We start from the raw sequence: 18178 nt of genomic DNA, 5'->3' as shown, positions 1-18178 counted from the left end.
ACTTTTCGTATTTTTCCAGTATGTCATCTTGACTTGCCACGTCATATCCAGGAAATTGAAGTAATTTCTTCCAAGAAGCTGAGACCACTTTTCAGATTTTCCAGGGAGCTAAATGCTCATGTTTCAACTGCCTGGAAGTAATTCCTTATTCCTTTCAGGCACTTTAAATTGGGGTTATTTTCCAGGAAGTTAAATACTTATTGTCCAACTGCCTGCAAGTAAATTCTTATTTATTCCAGGCAATTGAAGTCGTTTCTTCCAGGAAGTTGATATCGTTTCCCAATTTTCCAGAAAGTGAAACGCTCATTTCTTCTTTCAATTCCTCAATTTTTCCAGGCAATTGAAGTCATTGTCTGTAGACCCTAAAAGTCTCAAAAAAAAAAGTAACCTGATGATAGCTCCACAAAGCCGAAACGTCCAACTTGAAACAAGGGAGTTGAACTGCTTGGAAGTAAGATTACTTATTTTTTGCAAGCAATTTAAGTCAATACTTTGAGTAAATTAATGTTTCAGCTGCCTGGAAGTAAATCCTATTTTTCCCAGACAATTGAGGTCATTTATTCCAGGAAGCTGTACCCGTTTCTTGGGTTTTCTAGTGGAAAATTGACGCTTTTTTCACCTTTCAAATGGTTCAATGGATTGTTTTGATACCTATCAGGCACTTTTAATAGGTTGCTATATAATTTTAGACATTTGAAGTAGGTATTTGCAATGTCCAGGTATTTGATATAATTGCTTTTATTTCTTAAGCTCTTAAATAGTTTTTTCGATGGATGCAAAGGATAAAGACCTTATTCCAAGCAGGATTAAATTAAAAAAGTTAAAAAAAAAATAAACCGATAATTTCCCCACAAAGCCGAAACGTTAGGCTTTAAATTACTTGAGGTTTTTCCTCATTTCTTCCAGGCAATTGAAGTCATCTAGTGGATCCAGGGAGTTAAGCTGCCTGGAAGTAGTTCCTTATTTTTTCCAAGCAATCCAAGTCCCATGCATGCACGTCCCTTCAACTGCCTGGAAGTAATTTCTAATTTCTTCCAGGCTCTTGGAAGGCATTCCTCAGCTCTGGTTAGTCTAATTATTCCTGGAAGTTCCTTGTTAAATTGCCTGAAAGTAATTCTTTATTTATTTGCCTTTCTCATGCGGAACTCCCTGGAAGTAAAGTTTTATTCAACTTAGTTTGCTTGACCTTAAAGATGGATTAAACGGATTCAGAAATATCGTACGGAGACTTCGATTATTGGTATCATAAAATAATCAAGGACCAATTAAGGACAAACTGTACACGATTCTTACACCTCTATTATGATGTTGATTGGGAACGATTTTAGGGGATGAGGGGCCAAACTGGGTTAAGAAACACCCGCCCAAATAAAAAATCTATTATCAGTATATTTCAATCTCGTTAACAATGCAAAAGCTAATAAATAGTGGAAAAATCAACATCTACCGAGTACCATGGCCAAAAGGGCCATCCGGACGTACATGCCGCCCTCAGCTTGTCGGAAGTAGGCCGCCCTCGGGTCACTGTCGAATTCCGGACTGATCTCGAACACCCTGGGCAACGGGTGCATCACCACCATTTTCCTTTTCGCCCTGGTCATTAGTTGCGGGGTGACCACGAAATGGCCGCAAGCCTAAAACAAGTTAGAAATTTAGAGGCAAATTATGGAACGTTGGCTGTTTTCAATATTCGCTAAGATATTATCTTAACTGTCGGGAATAATTCATTGTTTTTCTTCCAGTTAGTTGAGATTCGAAGGAAGACAAAGTAAGGCATCAATTTGACTGTTAAAAGTTAAGTCTTCGGTGCCTCCTAGGTCTACTTGTAAGTATTGCAACCATCAGGAATATTTAATTTTTTAACAGGTAGTTGAAGTCATTTTTTAATTCTTCCAGGCAGTTGAACTCTAAGAATACTAAAAAATATTAACTCAATTACCTTCTCGTACTCATCCTGGGAATCGAATCGTTCCCTCTGAATCCTGGTCATGTAAAGCACATCGGTGTCAGGCAGAACCTCCTCCAAACTGCCGTATTCCTTCTGGGAGATCCCCTTGTCCGCCACGAACTTCATTATGTACGGGGGCATTTTCAAATTGGGGGGACTCACGTACCTCAGATGGACGTTATAGAGGGTCAACAGTCTGGCCAAGGAGTGCACGGTACGTCCGTTCTTCAAATCGCCTACCAAGGTGATGACCAGGCCGTTTACGGTACCGATTTCTTCACGGATTGTGAAAATGTCCAGTAGGGCTTGAGTGGGGTGCTCTCCGATACCATCTCCGGCGTTTATTACCGGTTTACGGCAATGCTGTGCAGCTTTCTGTATAAACAATTGATGAGTAAGTCAAAATTGTTTTTATTCTACTTTTATTAGAGGAATCTTTCTGCTTTCATACGAAACCAAAATCAATAAAATTATTGCAAGGGTTTTTAAGATATTTGAATTTTTGTAAAGCCTTTGATGGTATCAAGATTTTTTCAATTAATGGAAAAACTACTTAATAACTCCAAAACGGTTGCAGTTACAAGGAAACTTGCAAAGACCTTTTTGGTAAAGAAACTCTTTGGCTTTCATACGAAACCGAAAATCATGCTTACAAAAACTGATCCAGGTTCGGGATGTCTCAGGACGATCACGTCCGCGTATCCGGCCAAAGTAGAAATCGAGTCGTTCAAAGTTTCCCCTTTTTTGGCGGAAGAACTACTCTCGTCCATGTAAATGACCCGACCGCCCAAACGTTGCATCGCAGCGGAGAAACTGCAGCAGGTGCGAGTGCTCACCTCGTAGAACATCGAGGCCATCAGTTTGCCTTTGAGGAGATGGTCCAGAGGACGGTCTTTCGATACGTACACCCTAAAAAAATTTGTATAAAAATCGGAACGTACTGTATCAAAATTGCATAATTTATCCAGAGAAAGGGTATGAGTTACTGCAACTTTATCTAAAGTCTACTCGATAGACAGGCCTATCTGTCTAATTACTGAATGGCACAAAGTATACAAAGAAAAATAAATAGTCTAGCGAGTATTACACATTTCCAATAAGACATACCTAGTGTATAACCAAGCGTCTTACCTAAACTTAAATTTTTTCCTTAAATGTGTTGAAATTAAAATTAAAAAGTATCTGATACACATGCAGTACAATACGGTACAGATTTTAGCTTTAACCAACTAGCACAAGCACAGTTCCACATTAACGAAGACTTAAAACGCTTAGTCAACTAAATAAATAGACTTAATCCCACAAAAACTAAGGTACTAATTTTTGGGAAGCAAAAAACCGATATAGAAAACCAACTTAAACTAAAATTAAATAATTCACAATTATGCTGTGTTCAAAAAGCAAAAAAACCTGGGCGTTATATTAGATACTGAATTAAGATTCACCGACCATGTTTCTTCATGTGTACAAAGGCCAATCTAACATTACTGTATAAGCATCGGCATGCATTAGATCAGAAACTAAAATTAACTTTAACAGACGCACTTGTATTGAGCCACATTAATTATTGTGATGCGGTAGCAGGATAAAGATAGAGAGCAGCGAGTTCAGAGGGCCTGTTGAAGTTTTGTATATAGTATAAGAAAATTCGACCCAGTTATTCACAAATTAGAACCTTCAAATTGGCTTGACATGGAAAACCGTCTGTTTTGTTTCATGCTTTAATTTTCAACAAAAGCCCTCCATATCTTTACCAAAAAATCAAGTTTAGATCCGACGTTCATACCTTACATACCGACCATCATTCTCGTATAATATTTACATGCTATACATTAATATACTCTCTGATTTAAAAAGTTCAAAACCAGCATCATTCAAATACCGTTATAAAAAAAATTGGTAATAAATTCATAAACCACATCTAAACTAAAAGTGCCAAGTACAATGTCTTGCAGGGTTTACAATTTTTTATATAAGGTTGCTTTCATCCCGCCTCAATCTCTGAAAGATTTAAAAACGCACCTGAAAAAAGAGAATTGCCTGACGAGATGACTTTAATTGTGTAGGAACAATAATTGTTAAATCTCTTCCAGGTTTTATTTCCTAGTTCCTGGAAGTAGAACTTCCTTCCAACTGCCTGGAAGAAATAAGAAATTAAATTTGAAGTAGAAACGTATCATCCGTTTTTCTCTAAGAGACCAAACGAAAACAAAACAAAGGTAAGAACACAAAGTCACGGTCTCATCAAATCTATATAATTTTTTCAAAGCTACACGTGTTTCGCTCCTATCGGAGCATCATCAGGCCTAAAAATTATTTGTTGTTGACAACTAACAGCAAAAGGCCTTTTTTGTTGTTAGTTGTAATGTGATCTGTGTAGGTCTAGGTAATGAGTTTTATCATAATTATTTATAAGCGTTCTTTTTGTAAAAAATATCTTAATGTATTTTTTAGCCCTGATGATTCTCCGATAGGAGCGAAATACGTGTAGCTTTGAAAAAATTATATGAATTTAATGAGACCGTGACTTTGTGTTCTTACCTTTGTTTTGTTAGATTTGAAGTATCGGCCGTGAAAGTTAAGCGAGTTAAAGGACAAAAACTGGTGGAAATATACCAGTTACCTAGGACTTGGCATATCCTCATTTCTTTTAGAAATGTAATATAAGAAAATTAATTTTTTAGAGAAAAAATCCACTGCGAAAGCAGGAAAATTAATTAAAACGCCTGAAAGATATAGAAGATACAATTTCTTGGGATAATAATTAGTCCAGATACAGCAGCACACATACTTGTTTCAACTTAATTTGCATTGAGATTCCTAAATTGACTGACTACCTACTAAAGTTTTTTATCGAGCCTGTGGGTATTTTAACTAGATTTCGTGATGATGAAAGCAACTTAAACAAGTTGAAGCTGATTCTATCTAAAACTCCTCTAAAGCTTCCAACAGATACAACTTTCAGGTTGTCTTTCTGATAATCATTTCTTACCTAAAAGTCTAATTTCTTCCAAGCAAATGAAAAAAGCAAAAAAATTACACTTAAATTGCCTGAGAGAAATTCTCCCCAGTACTAGGCTCACCTAAAAGTTTGCGCCAAATTGAAAATATAATTCAGCTGCTCCTTCTGGAACATCTCCACCCCTAGGACGTGTTTGCCCACCAGTCCGTGGGAAGGATGCTGGTGCATCATCTCCGGCTGTATAGCCACGGGGGCCAAAACTCCATCTCCTTTTCCGATTTTTTTATCTTGTTGCTGCGAGAAACTCTCGGTTCTGATCCTCAACGGTACCGGCGAGAGCATCGCTTGTCGGTCTGCGTGAACATCCGCAAAATGTACCTGAGGAAATGTTACTATGTAAGAGGGTTTACCCTTAATTAACGCGTTTATTTAAGGCGGTAAATTTAAATTTTGGACTCTGTAGTCCTAGAGGGTGCAAATAAAACTTGAATTTCCTAAGGCGTAATTTGTCAACGCTTCAGCCTATAATAGGGCATCCTCAGGATGTTCATGATGATGAACTCGATCGTAAAGGCGTTTATGTAGAAGTGTGTGAGCCAAAACGTCGGAAATTATGTTCTAAGTTTTGGAAAATTCATTTTTTTTTCATTGAGTTTGTTGCTCTATAGTAAGGGTAGCAAAATAACAAAGAAATTAGACTTGCTAAAGAAAACTGTCTTTACATCAGCCATTTTATGAAAAAAAAAACACCTCAAACTTTTTTACATTAATTTAATAATACAGGATGTCTATTGATGATTTTTTTGCCTATGAATTGAGTATTTTGTCCCTTGTGAGACACTCTGTTACCTAAAGTATTTTTTCAACTTGAACTTTTATCGGGATAAACTTTATATACAGTCTGATAAATAACAAAAGGGAAATCATTAGTAGTAAATTCGAAAAGCAAAATGTGTTAAGATCAATATGCTATGATACAATAAAGCTTCTCGAGTCGAAACAGGCATAAAAAAAGACACACACAATATGCAACATAACGCTGCCATTTACCTGTGGGCGTTTTACCTGTTTTCTATAATGGGATTCGATAAGTGCGCTTTGGAGAGACTGCAAAAAAATAATAATAAAAAAAAAATGGAAGAAAGTTTAAGTTGCGGGGGAATTGTTTAAAAGTTTCTTGGTACAACGTTTCGGTACTAATTTGTAATAATAGTTCACGACCAGTGACTTTGAGTGTATGAACAAATGACTAAGAATGAAAGTTGATCGACTTTAACTGAAAAGAAACGAGGAAAAATCAATTTTTTGGACTTACAATACAAAAACGTTCATAATTTCGGCAAAATTGTTCAAATTTAGTCAAAGTTTTACCAAATCGTTAAGAAGACTTCAATTTTCATTAAAAAATATACTTCAAGTTAATGGTTTAACTGAAGACCTTTTTACAGGCCGTCAAAAATGATGATAGCCATTTTTCAATTTTATTGGACTTTCAATACAAAAACGTTCATAACTTCGGAAAAAATTGTTCAAATTTGGTCAAAGTTTCACTAAACCATTGAGAAAACTTCAATTTTTATTAAAAAATATATTTCAAGTTAATGGTTTAACTGGGGAACTTTTTACAGGCCGTCAAAGATGACGATAGTAATTTTTCAATTTTTTTTGGACTTTCAGTACAAAAACGTTCATAATTTCGGCAAAAAATGTTCAAATTTAGTCAAAGTTTCACTGAAACATTGAGAAAACTTCAAATTTCATTAAAAAATATAATTCAAGTTAATGGCTTAACTGGAGAACTTTTTACAGGCCGTCAAAATGATGATAGTCATTTTTCAATTTTTTTGGACTTTCAGTACAAAAACGTTCATAACTTCAGTAAAAATTGTTCAAATTTGGTCAACATTTTACCAAATCGTTAAGAAGACTTCAATTTTCATTAAAAAATATATTTCAAGTTAATGGTTTAACTGGGGAACTTTTTACAGGCCGTCAAAGATGATAATAGTCATTTTTCAATTTTTTTGGACTTTCAATACAAAAACGTTCATAATTTCGCCAAAAATTGTTCAAATTTAGTCAAAGTTTCACCAAACCATTGAAAAAACTTCAATTTTCATTAAAAAATACATTTCAAGTTAATGGCTTAACTGGTAAACTATTTACAGGCCGTCAAAAATGATAATAGCCATTTTTCAATTTTTTTGGACTTTCAGTACAAAAATGTTCATAACTTCGGAAAAAATTGTTCAAATTTAGTCAAAATTTTACCAAACCGTTAAGAAGACTTCAATTTTCACTAAAAAATATATTTCAAGTTAATGGTTTACCTGGGGAACTTTTTATAGACCATCAAAGATGATGTTAATCATTTCAATACAATTTTTTTTATGGTTCAACTGAGGTAAAATCAATATTCCCAAATTTTGTGGAAATAAAATGAGAAATACGTCGATTTTCATTTGTTATAATCAACTGGACCAATATTTTAACTTGTTTCCAGAAAAGTCGTCCATAGACATCTTTAGTCCAGGAAAATTTTACATGAAATTCGAAAAAATCGATATTACTTCTTTTAAATTGATATCGCACACGACCAGCAGAGAATCGCATTCAATTGCCTGGACGTAATAAAGAATTAGACTTTTACATTAACTTTATAAAGCGAAATTCAGCCAATAAATGGCGAAAATATAACGGTTTTTGATACAACTGAAGTACCAAGACAAATGGTCGTATTTTTCAGACATTTGATGTGAGAAAAGTCAAGTTTTTCCGCAAGAAATTCACTGCTTAAACTCGTTAAAGTCGTTTCTTTACCATTCTTAAGCCACGTAAATGAGTCTCTATCTCTTCCAGGCAGTTGCATCGATTTTTTGAAGTTATCCGACTGCCCGGAAGAGAGACAAACTCTCTTTTCAATCGTTTCTCAGTTAATCCAGAAGAAACTTTCTTCAATTACCTTATTCTCCACCGCCAACAACTTAGTGAACATCTCATTGGTATGTCCGTCGTTCTCGTATTCCAAAAATTTATCATGGGCAAACGGCGGCAAAGGGGACAAGGACCGATCTACGGCGCTAGAAGGTCTCAGCTCGCTCAAAGAGCTCGAAACGTTCGAAATGAACTTTTTGTCCCACTCTCGCACGTTCTGGCCGAAACCTAAAAGTACACTCTTTAAAATCCCATAAGACTTTATTGAATAACTCGAAGTCAGAACAGTCTCCATTTTTTCGGCTTAAATTCGACTTTAATAAGTTGGTTACTTACCGGGTTGCACCAGCACCTGACCTTCCACGTAAGCGACTTCGCCCCGCAGTACCACCCTGTGCACCGCCCCTTTTACTTTTTTGCCCGCGAACGGGGTCCATTTCGACTTTGAATACGTCATAGAGTCTAAAACGGTCGAAAAACAGTTGTCAATAATTTTTATTGACTAAAAACATCCGGAGTATCCAAAAACCGCAAAAAGTTTATGCTAGATGCAGCATGTTCAAAACTTTGATTGACAATAAACTTCGGTGCTTAATCATTTTAATTAATATTTTCCCAGCAAAATTAGGATACCAAAAATAAAACATTAATGCCGTGGGTCAATGATGAGGTAAGAAGATCCAGGAAAGACCTTTTATAACCATAATTGGCGCTATACTAGTCATATTTATTTATATCACTAGACTAGCATTATTGAATTTTTTTAATAATTTCTATGCTTATTTAGTTTCATCATCAATTATTAGTAATTCAAGACAATTAAATCAATTTAACTTTAAATAGATATTTTAATTACCCATATACACAAATATTAATTTTCTTTATATTGTATTCACTCATTGACTTCATTGTAGTAAAAATTATTGATTAAAAATAGGGACACAAATAAATGATAAAACCCACCAATTAATCATCATTAGTATCTCCCTACTCCTTCAAATATTACAACACTTTTGGGATTATGCCTTTTAATACAAATTTATATACATAACTGTCTATAAGATTTTAATAAAGTAGTCCATCTCTTTGCATGCTACCAAAGCCTCATTTTTTTTTTTAATTTGTTTATATATCCATACTATGGAACTTATTCAATTAAAACTTGAATATCAGGGACAGTAGTAGCTTATGAAGCTATCCAGTGATTTCACAAATTTGAATGTTTAAAATGTCAATTTCAAACAGTATTATTAAAATAAAAATAGAGGCAATGGTCCGTGTTGATTGAGGTTCCTAATTATTGAACTTAAGGATGCTAATGAAGTCATATTAAATGAACCTTTAGCTGTTGCCAATCATTAACTAATTATTATTTGGTTCAAGCTCCACTTTATTATGGTAAATAAATTGCTTACAGGTGCACTCAATTAATCGCAGTCAAAATTTTATATTATAGAGTAAAATAATGACAATTGATTTCTTAAGTGACATCGAAATCGCACAAATTAAAAATCTACTGAGCCTAAAGTTAATTTTTAATTGTAATTCGTCGTTTTTAGAGCCTCTTAGTTTTGTTTTTTAATTTAGTCCAAGCTCAACTGCAAAAATAAAGAATTTATTCCAGGCAGTTGAATTAGGACAATGTTGTCTATTGACTCTAAAAGTCTCAAAACTGATGATGGCCCACAAAGCTGAAACGTCTGACTTGGGACGTCTTGACGGATTCCGAAACGTTGTAAAGGAACAGGGAATGTTTTATAAGGGACGAAAAGGGTAAAAATGAAGAATTTATTCCAGGCAGTCGAAAATTACGGTAACCATTTTTTTGCACCTTCAGTATAAAAACATTCATAGTTTCGGCAAAAATTGTTCAAATTTGGTCAAAGCTTTATCAAACCGTTAAGAAAATTTCACTTTTCATTAAAATACATATTTCAAGTTGATAGTTTAACTAAAGAACTTTTTACAGGCCGTCAAAGATCATGGTAACCATTTTTTTAGATTTTCAGTACAAAAACGTTCATAACTTTGGCAAATATTGTTCAAATTTAGTCAAAGTTTCACCAACCCGTTAAGAAAACTTCACTTTTAATTAAAATACATATTTCAAGTTGATAGTTTAACTGGAGAACTTTTTACAGGCCGTCAAAGATGATGATAACCATTTTTTCATTATTTTGGACCTTCAGTACAAAAACGTTCATAACTTTGGCAAAAATTGTTCAAATTTGGTCAAAGTTTCACCAAACCGTTAAGAAAACTTCACTTTACATTACAAAATATATTTCAAGTGGATAGTTTAACTGTAAAACTTTTGACAGACCGTCAAAGATGATAGTAACAATTTTTCCCATTACTTTGGACCTTTAATACAAAAACGTTCATAATTTCGGTAAAAATTGTTCAAATTTGGTTAAAGTTTTATTAAACCATTAAGAAAACTTCAGTTTTCATTAACAAAAGTGTTTCAACTTGATAGTTTAGCCTAGACAACTTTTTACAGGCCGTCTGTATAACAGAACTTCTTTTTTGCATTGTTAGGAAGTTTGGGCAAAATTGACTTATTACTTCTATCGCATTTGATCAACAGAAAATTGCACTCAACTGCCTGGACGAATTAAAAAACTAAACTTTTAGGCTAATTTTTCATTGCGAAATTCAGGCAAGAACTGATGGGAATACATCGTTTTTTTTTCATTCATCTTCGTTTTCTTTCAGCAGAAAATCCACTGCTAAAAGAAACAAAAACCTGATGGCCCTTAAGATCATATAGGGTCAGAAGTTAAGTTGAATTAGGTAAATAAATTCAACTGCGTGGAATAAATTTTTCATGTCTTTCCTTTACACCCCTTATAAAACCTTCCCTGTTCTTTTACAACGTTTCAGCTTTATAGGCCATTATCAATTTTGAGACTTTTAGAGTCAATAGACAACATTGTCCTAATTCAACTGCCTGGAATAAATAATCAATTTAATAAAATGACTAAAAATGTTGTTTGTTCTTACTTTGAAAAAATCACCCCTTCATATATCCAGTTTGCTCCAAACGGCCTCTAATTGTTAAAAACTATTGCAATTTATAAGAACAAAAAAAAATGGATTATTATATAATAACAAGTCTTTGGTACTTAGTTTATGGTTTAGAATCAAATTTGTTGACTCTGAAGGAAAAATATAAATAAAATAAGATGCAAAATTCATTAAATTAGGGCAAATTTTAATCGAGAATAAGGGAGGATTTGAGAGAAGCAGATTTTAAGACGGGTACTACTACGTTTTGTGCACCAAATTCAGCCTCAGGAATACTGGAAAATTTGTGGTATATTTAATTAAAAAAAAGTTTTTTCCATGCTGTTGAAATTAGTACTTTAACTGCCTTTGACCACTTTAAAATGTTCCATAACTCTCTTGCTATTGAAGATAAAGATGTGAATCAAAGACTGTGATGTAAACCAAGACAATGAGTACGTTTTTTATTAGAATGAAAATTTTGGAGAGATCAACGGTTTTCGAGAAAAACCGCGATTTCGGATTCTTTAATTTTTGCAGTTTAATCACTCTAAAATGTTCCATTATTCTCTTGCTATTAAAGATGAAGATTAATCATAGAATTAAATTTTTTTTTTTTAATAATCTAAAACTGAGTGCTTATACAGTGTGGAGGTTTTTCTAAGCAAGCCATCTTACTGGTAGTAATTTTTAAATTAACCGTTTAATGTTTATGGATTTAGGTCATTTGGCTTTTTAATAATAATTTCGTTTATCATTGTAATTTTTAGTTTTAGCTTATCGAGAACCGGGAGGCCGGACCTCGTAACCCGCAAAAATTATTAAAATGGGATTTTGATACATTTCTTTTTAGAATTAGTCTCGCCATCTATTGAAAAATACACAAGCAGAATTTAAAAGAAAACATAACCTCGTATCTATTTCGAGCCAAATTGTTGACACATTACCTCGTAACCGCTCAGTTTCCCGTAAACGGTTGTGGTGTTCAGAGGTAACTCCAGAATAACTTCTTTTATATCATTGAATTTTCTTTTTATTTTACATGGTGTGATCTTAATTGGGTACATGTACGTTTAACTAATGTAATTTTAAATGTTAATGGCAATTTTAGTCAGTAATTTGCTAGTAATTAGTCATATTTTTTGATGTTTCAGTTACGAGGTACTGTTTTTGTGTTTCTGCACTTCAAAGGTAAGTAAAACTTTATATTATGCCTAAGACTACAGTTTTTTTTAAAAGCCGATAAGAAATACTGCCACTGTTAGGTATTTTTTTGCTAAGAAAAATTTTCTTCCATTTAATTTTTTGCCTGTCGACAGAAAATAACTGTTAGGATTAGAAAGATATTAAAATATTTTGAACAATAACTTAATTAAAAGAATAAGGAGAAACTAGTGTTTTTAAAATAGTATCTATTTTAAAAACTTTTACGTTCTTTGGAAAAACAGTATGTATGTAGCTATACCCCGTAAGAAAAGGTACTTAATACATTTTCGAACTTCGTTTTGCTAGCCTTGGCTTGTGCCTCGAATGCCGGCATAAGTTCTTTTTAAATTTCCATCTTTGTCGAAATGTAAATTCGAACTCTCAGCACACCAAACGGTAACACGTTGGCTGTGAAGTGGCCTTTAAAGGAGCTGCCGCTGATTTTCTGATCCCCAGTAGCGGAAATTCTGCTTGTTCACACAGCCAGACAAATGGAAATGAGCCTCGTCACTCGTTATTAAAAGCGCATTTTGTGGAACGTTTTGAAGAATATCATTAGGACATTCTCGGCGATTTTCCCATTACCGTTCACTAAGTTCTTGCACGATCATCATTTTGTATGGGTGGAACTTCAGATCGGTGTGCAAAATTCTTCTCACAGAACGATCTGACCAACGCAAAGCAGAGATCGTTCAACTGCTTTTATTACAGCTGCAATGTTTTCAGGTGTCCGAACACTTCTGGGTCTACCAGTTGATTTTCTTTTTAAGGCTGAACCTGTAGCTCTAAAATTTGAAATCCACAACAGTATTGTTTTGCGATCTGGAACTGGATCATGTCTACCAAGCGCGAAGTGAGTATGAAAATTTCTTTGGGTCGTAATCACAGATTCGTTACTTTTGAAAAATGTTTCGATAACGAAGGCACGATGCTCGCCCGGCGTATATATTGGACCGTTTATGATTCCTGGCTTTTAGAGATGTAGAAGTTATGAAGATGATGATGTTAACAAATTTGAAGGCTAAAAATGTTGATGCAAAATCCTTTGGTTTGTGGTAACTGAGGTTTCTAAGGGAAAGAATATGGTACCTACCTAAGGATGCAAAAAACTTCATAGTAAATAAGATAATTACTTAAATAATTATTTTCTTGAAGCTCCACTCATGATGGTGAATAAATTGCCTACAGGTTCGGTAGCTCCTACACTAATTAATATCGGAGTCAAAGTATTGTACCGATTAAAATGGCAATTGAATCCTTTAGTTAATTCTAAATCTTCCAAATCTAAATCCAATTTTTAAGTGCGACTCGTTGTTTAATGGAAATATTTTATGAAGTTTCGGCCTTAAGTGGCCACCACCAGGATTTTTATTTTAAATTTAGGCAATTCAATTTATTTTCCCAACTCAACTGCAAAATTAAAGAATTTATTCCAGGCAGTTGAATTAGGAAAATAATTTCATATATCCTCTAAGAAAAATCGATTTTCTGTTGTCTATGTTTTAAATAAGTCTTAAAAAACTGAACTGAATTAGTATTAAACCCAAATTCTTCATCTAACTTATCTAAAAGAACACTGTGCGAGATCTTGTCCATAAGCCTTTGTAAAATCCGTGGAGACGACATCTATCTACTTGGAATTTCTTATCCAGATTATCTGCTATATATTGCGAAATGTTACATAATTCTAAGAAATTAAGCTGCAATATATAGCATATTCCCTGTTTCTTCTTGACGTTTCGGAAACCGTTCAGGGCCAAGAAAACTAAGTTCCAATCAAGTCAGACGTCTCGGCTTTATAAGGCCATCATCAATTTACTTTTTTTTTTTGGAACTTTTTACATTAATTTAATCCAGGCAGTCGAAATCATTTTCCGAATTTAACTGCCTAGAATACTTTTTTTATTTTCACCCTTCACACCCCTTATAGGACCTTATGACGTTTCGAAATCCATTTATTCTATCTTCAGGGCCAAGCAAACTAAGTTCCAATCAATTTAAGTCAATTATCAATTTAATTCCAATCAATTTAAGTTTATGAGGCCATCAACAGTTTGAGGTTCAAAGCCCTAATTCAACTGCCTGGAATAAACAAATAATTTAATAAACTGATTAAAAGCGTTTTTTTAAAGGTTAAACAGGTTCCATTTTAACGGAATTTACCCTAATTAATTAACCCTCATTTCGAACCACCTTTATCTGGAACAGAAAACATGATTTTGGGCTGTACTTTGTCTTTTTTGGTTTTCCAAATTAATTTTTCCAATAAATATGGCTTATTATTTATGTAATTTTTAGTAGGGTTTACAGTGTATTTTGCAGACAGTTATTATAATTCTATCACATACGCGCAAATAAAGTCGCTGAGCCATTTCAATTGCCTGGAAGATGTTAATAATTTTTTTAGAAGTGTAATATTGCAATTTCTGCGAAAAAAAATCATATCATATAATAATAATAATTTGTACATAGATATATAAAGTATACTGTATCGTTAATTGCTAAGGAATAATATAAATTTTGCTCTTAACCAAAAAAACAATTATTTTCTAAAATGTGGGGTATTTCTTGAGCAAATTTCATTAAATTAGGCCATATTTAAATCGAGATTGAAGAAAGTTTTCAAATATGCAGATTTAAGTATGACACAACATTTTGTGCTCCAAATTCATCCTCAGGAATACTGAAAAGTGTGTAGGTGTGTTTATTAAAAAAAAAATGTTTTAAGGCAGTTGAAATAACTGACCTACGTACACAAATTAGAATTACTTTAACTACCTGGCTAAAAATGGAAATGAGACGTACAGGAGTATATTTCAATAAATAATATTAATTTTTCCAGGCAGTTGAAGTGTTTTTTCGATATTTTGCCTGGAAGAAAAAAACTGGAGTAAAAAATTTATAATTCTCTAACGAATAGGCCCTTTAAGGAGTTTAAAGTGTATTAATGTAATTCGAATTTTATCACTTACATATACACATACTAGACACACAATACAGACACTATTAAAGTGCCTAGAAAAGAAAAATAAAATTTTATTTCTACTGTTTGAAAACAAGTCACAGAGTACGTTCTCAGGTTTCGAGAAATATCAAAATTTCGATTTTTGATATTTTGACCACTTCTATGATTTTCTTTCTTCTATTAAAGATAGAGATTAATTATGAAATTAATATTCGAAAAAATAAACCGAAACTTTATTTGATAGAAAAGTGCTTTTACGGTGAGAAGGAATTTTTAAACGAGCCATCTTAGTTTAAATTTGTGTGAAGGGCTTTTTTTTCGTTTATCATTGTAATTTTTACTTTTACTTTATGGGTATTTTTATATGGTATTCCTGACGATATCCAAACTACTGCATCCTATTCCGAATTTACCTGGAATGGTCCATTCCTCGTCCATGTCCACCTCGACGTAAGTGTTAAGCTGCTCGGGTAAATTGAATATTTTCCGCGGGTTTTTGTGGAATTTACTGATCAAATCCTCCATGGTCATGCGACCCTCGTTCACCGCGTTTAATAGCAACGGCAATATGGTTTCCAAACCTACAAAGTTGACCGGTTAAGTCTATTAAGTCGTAATTTTAACTTGTACGGACCTGGAAAACCCGGCGGGGCCTTTTCGCTCAGTTTTTCCTCGACGGTGTGCGGGGCGTGGTCGGTCGCGAAGCAATCGATCACTTTCAGGTTGTCCCATAGGGCTTGTTGGTCTTCCGGGCTCACCAAACACTAATAAACATTGAAAATATCCGTATTAATAAGGCTTGAAGTGTATTTAGGTCAAGTCTGAAGGTTGTTTATGGCCTAGCATTAATATTCGCTATATTTACTAGCCGATGTGTTATCAATTTTTGGGAATTGATTGCTATAGAGGAGCTATAGAGATATGGATGGGTTTGAGGGTAAAAACTGGGTCTAGGTTCAAAATTTGGATAGTTTTTGGAGTTGTACAATAAGCTAAATAAAAAGATTCCTAGAAAGCAAAGTTTTTGTTGAGGTTCACTCAACAAAAATGATACTAAACATTTTCCACGTAAATTTTGATATAAATTTCATCTATCATTTTTCAAAGCCAAAGAGACTTTCACTGGTCAACTTAAGATGAATTGTCAAATAACTCGGTTATTATTGGTCACATGAAAGAATCCTTCAATCAATAAGCATCAAGCCTATTCCCATACTCCTCTAATTTATAAACTTAGACAAGGATATATAAATGAGAATTCTTCAACTTTTCCTCCTATTTCTATATCTTTGTTTGGTTTTCTTAATAGTGTTTAGATCATCTGGAAATAGTGTTTTTCTGGTTTAATCCTTTGGGACCCAATTTTATTTTTAACGATTTTAAGGATGTTTTTGCGAGTTATGGCATTTTAAGAGATCATTTGACAATATACACTAGTTAAAATAAAAAAAATATATACAGGGAGATATATATATCCCAGCGGGATTTTTAGGCGGCTTATAAATATCCCTAGGGGCCAAAAAAACACATTTTTGTATTTCAAAATTTTTATTTTTTTTTATTCACAAAAAGACAACCCGCAAAGGTAAGTATTTTAGGACGAATGATAAAGCGCAAAACAATGCTTGCACAACCCTACACCGCACATTGTACAAATAGTAGTGGTTCTACGTTCTTTTTTCTGAAGAGCGCAACGAGCACATCTTCGCCGTTTCGATGTTTCTATTGGAAGGTGATCACCCACATTTCTCATTATTTTTGATCTCTTTGATGACCTTTCACAACTGTTTCTTCGAAGTTTGACTGATGTTTGCTGTTGTCCTTCTTCGATTAGGTCCTCTGATAAGGTAAATAAAAATTCCAGTAAGGGTATCTTTTTTTGAGCACGAAGTCGTAAGTCATTATATATTACCCAGCTGTTAACAACAGCAATCATCAAAAGTCGATAAAATACTTTTTTCCACCGTTTGCATGATTTTCTGCCAAAGTCATACACACCACTCATCTGATCAGCCAGATCCACACCACCCATGACTTCATTGTAGTATGCAATAGCAGTGGGACATGGTACGTCAACTCTCTGCCCAGTCTCGTCTTTTCTCTTCACACAGGTCATATCAGGGGTATGGCAGTTACTCAAAGGAATAACCTGCTTTGTATCTTGCCATTTGATCGCAATAGAGTTTGTTTGATTTGATAAGAACTCGCATTCACCCCTAGACATTTTTCGTTTTTCGATGAATTTTTTTGGCATCTCTTTTCTTGTAATAATGGCTGGGTATTGGAGGGAATCCATCAAACGGACCGATGTAAAAAATCGATCGAAGGCCAGAACTACGTTTGGATTTTGTATAGTTTCACATAATTTTTTTTACAGCAGTTTCGCCCAAAGTTCCGCTCCTTTCAACGTCGTCTTTGCCGCATCGTATGTATATCCTGTTTTGGCATCACATCTAGACCATAATTTTATACCTCTTTTCACAGGTTTTTGTGGCATATATTGTTTCAGTGAAGATCTTCCTTTGAAGCCCACCATGCTCTCGTCAATACTTTGACTTGTACTGTCGGATCGATATTTCTGAAACGTATATTTGAAGCAAGATAGAAGCTCTTGTACATAGTAAATCTTACTGGCCCCTTCTGGCTTGACTGGATTATTGAAATAAAGCTTGGATAGTAAAAACAAACACCTGTTTCTGGATATGGCCGGCGATGACCAGTAATGGCGAAGTTTTGGCACCTTATTGAAACACATAACTAATGTGCAGCCAATAGTAATCATAATCTCCCCTGCATCAGTGAAAGTCACCTGCTTTTTTTAATTTTCTTTGTAAATTTTGATTCGCTGGTTTGTAGACTCAAAGCAATAAAAGTGAATAAACTTCGAGGACACATTTTAGTGAATATGTCCAGCGGGGAGGCATTTGCAGCAATTGAAGGATGTATTTATACATTGACTTTCATTTGGAATGCTAAGTCTTGGGACATAGGTATTTGTAGGTAATGACCAAATTATATTACCAGTTGTAACAGGAGTTTCAGCCTCTTGATATGAATTCTCAACAGAAATAACGTTGTCGTTGGGTTGGGTTAGGTTCTCGTTTGCATCACTTTCAATGTCTCCACTATCTTCGTCCGAAGTATCCGAGGGCTG

General features: G+C 34.1%; 1 protein-coding gene across 3 annotated transcripts in view; it reads right to left on the bottom strand.

Moving 5' to 3' along the window:
• Positions 1-1369: 1369 nt before the first annotated feature.
• Positions 1370-18178, bottom strand: part of LOC126746370 (CAD protein) — a 73767-nt gene continuing 56958 nt past the window's right edge. The window contains exons 16-24 of one of the 3 annotated variants that reach the window (XM_050454599.1): positions 15659-15788; positions 15438-15605; positions 8181-8306; positions 7873-8072; positions 5961-6017; positions 5032-5288; positions 2602-2857; positions 1940-2323; positions 1370-1634 (exon numbers count right to left, since the gene is read on the bottom strand). In XM_050454599.1, coding sequence (XP_050310556.1) covers positions 1437-1634; positions 1940-2323; positions 2602-2857; positions 5032-5288; positions 5961-6017; positions 7873-8072; positions 8181-8306; positions 15438-15605; positions 15659-15788 — 1776 coding nt within the window. In that variant the 3' untranslated portion in view covers positions 1370-1436. The remainder of the gene's footprint in view (positions 1635-1939; positions 2324-2601; positions 2858-5031; positions 5289-5960; positions 6018-7872; positions 8073-8180; positions 8307-15437; positions 15606-15658; positions 15789-18178) is intronic. The other 2 variants (XM_050454600.1, XM_050454601.1) reach the window with 2 other exon arrangements.

Source organism: Anthonomus grandis, chromosome 17 (genome assembly GCF_022605725.1).
Source record: "Anthonomus grandis grandis chromosome 17, icAntGran1.3, whole genome shotgun sequence".
Lineage (NCBI taxonomy): Eukaryota > Metazoa > Arthropoda > Insecta > Coleoptera > Curculionidae > Anthonomus > Anthonomus grandis.
This window is presented reverse-complemented; position numbering and strand designations above follow the sequence as displayed.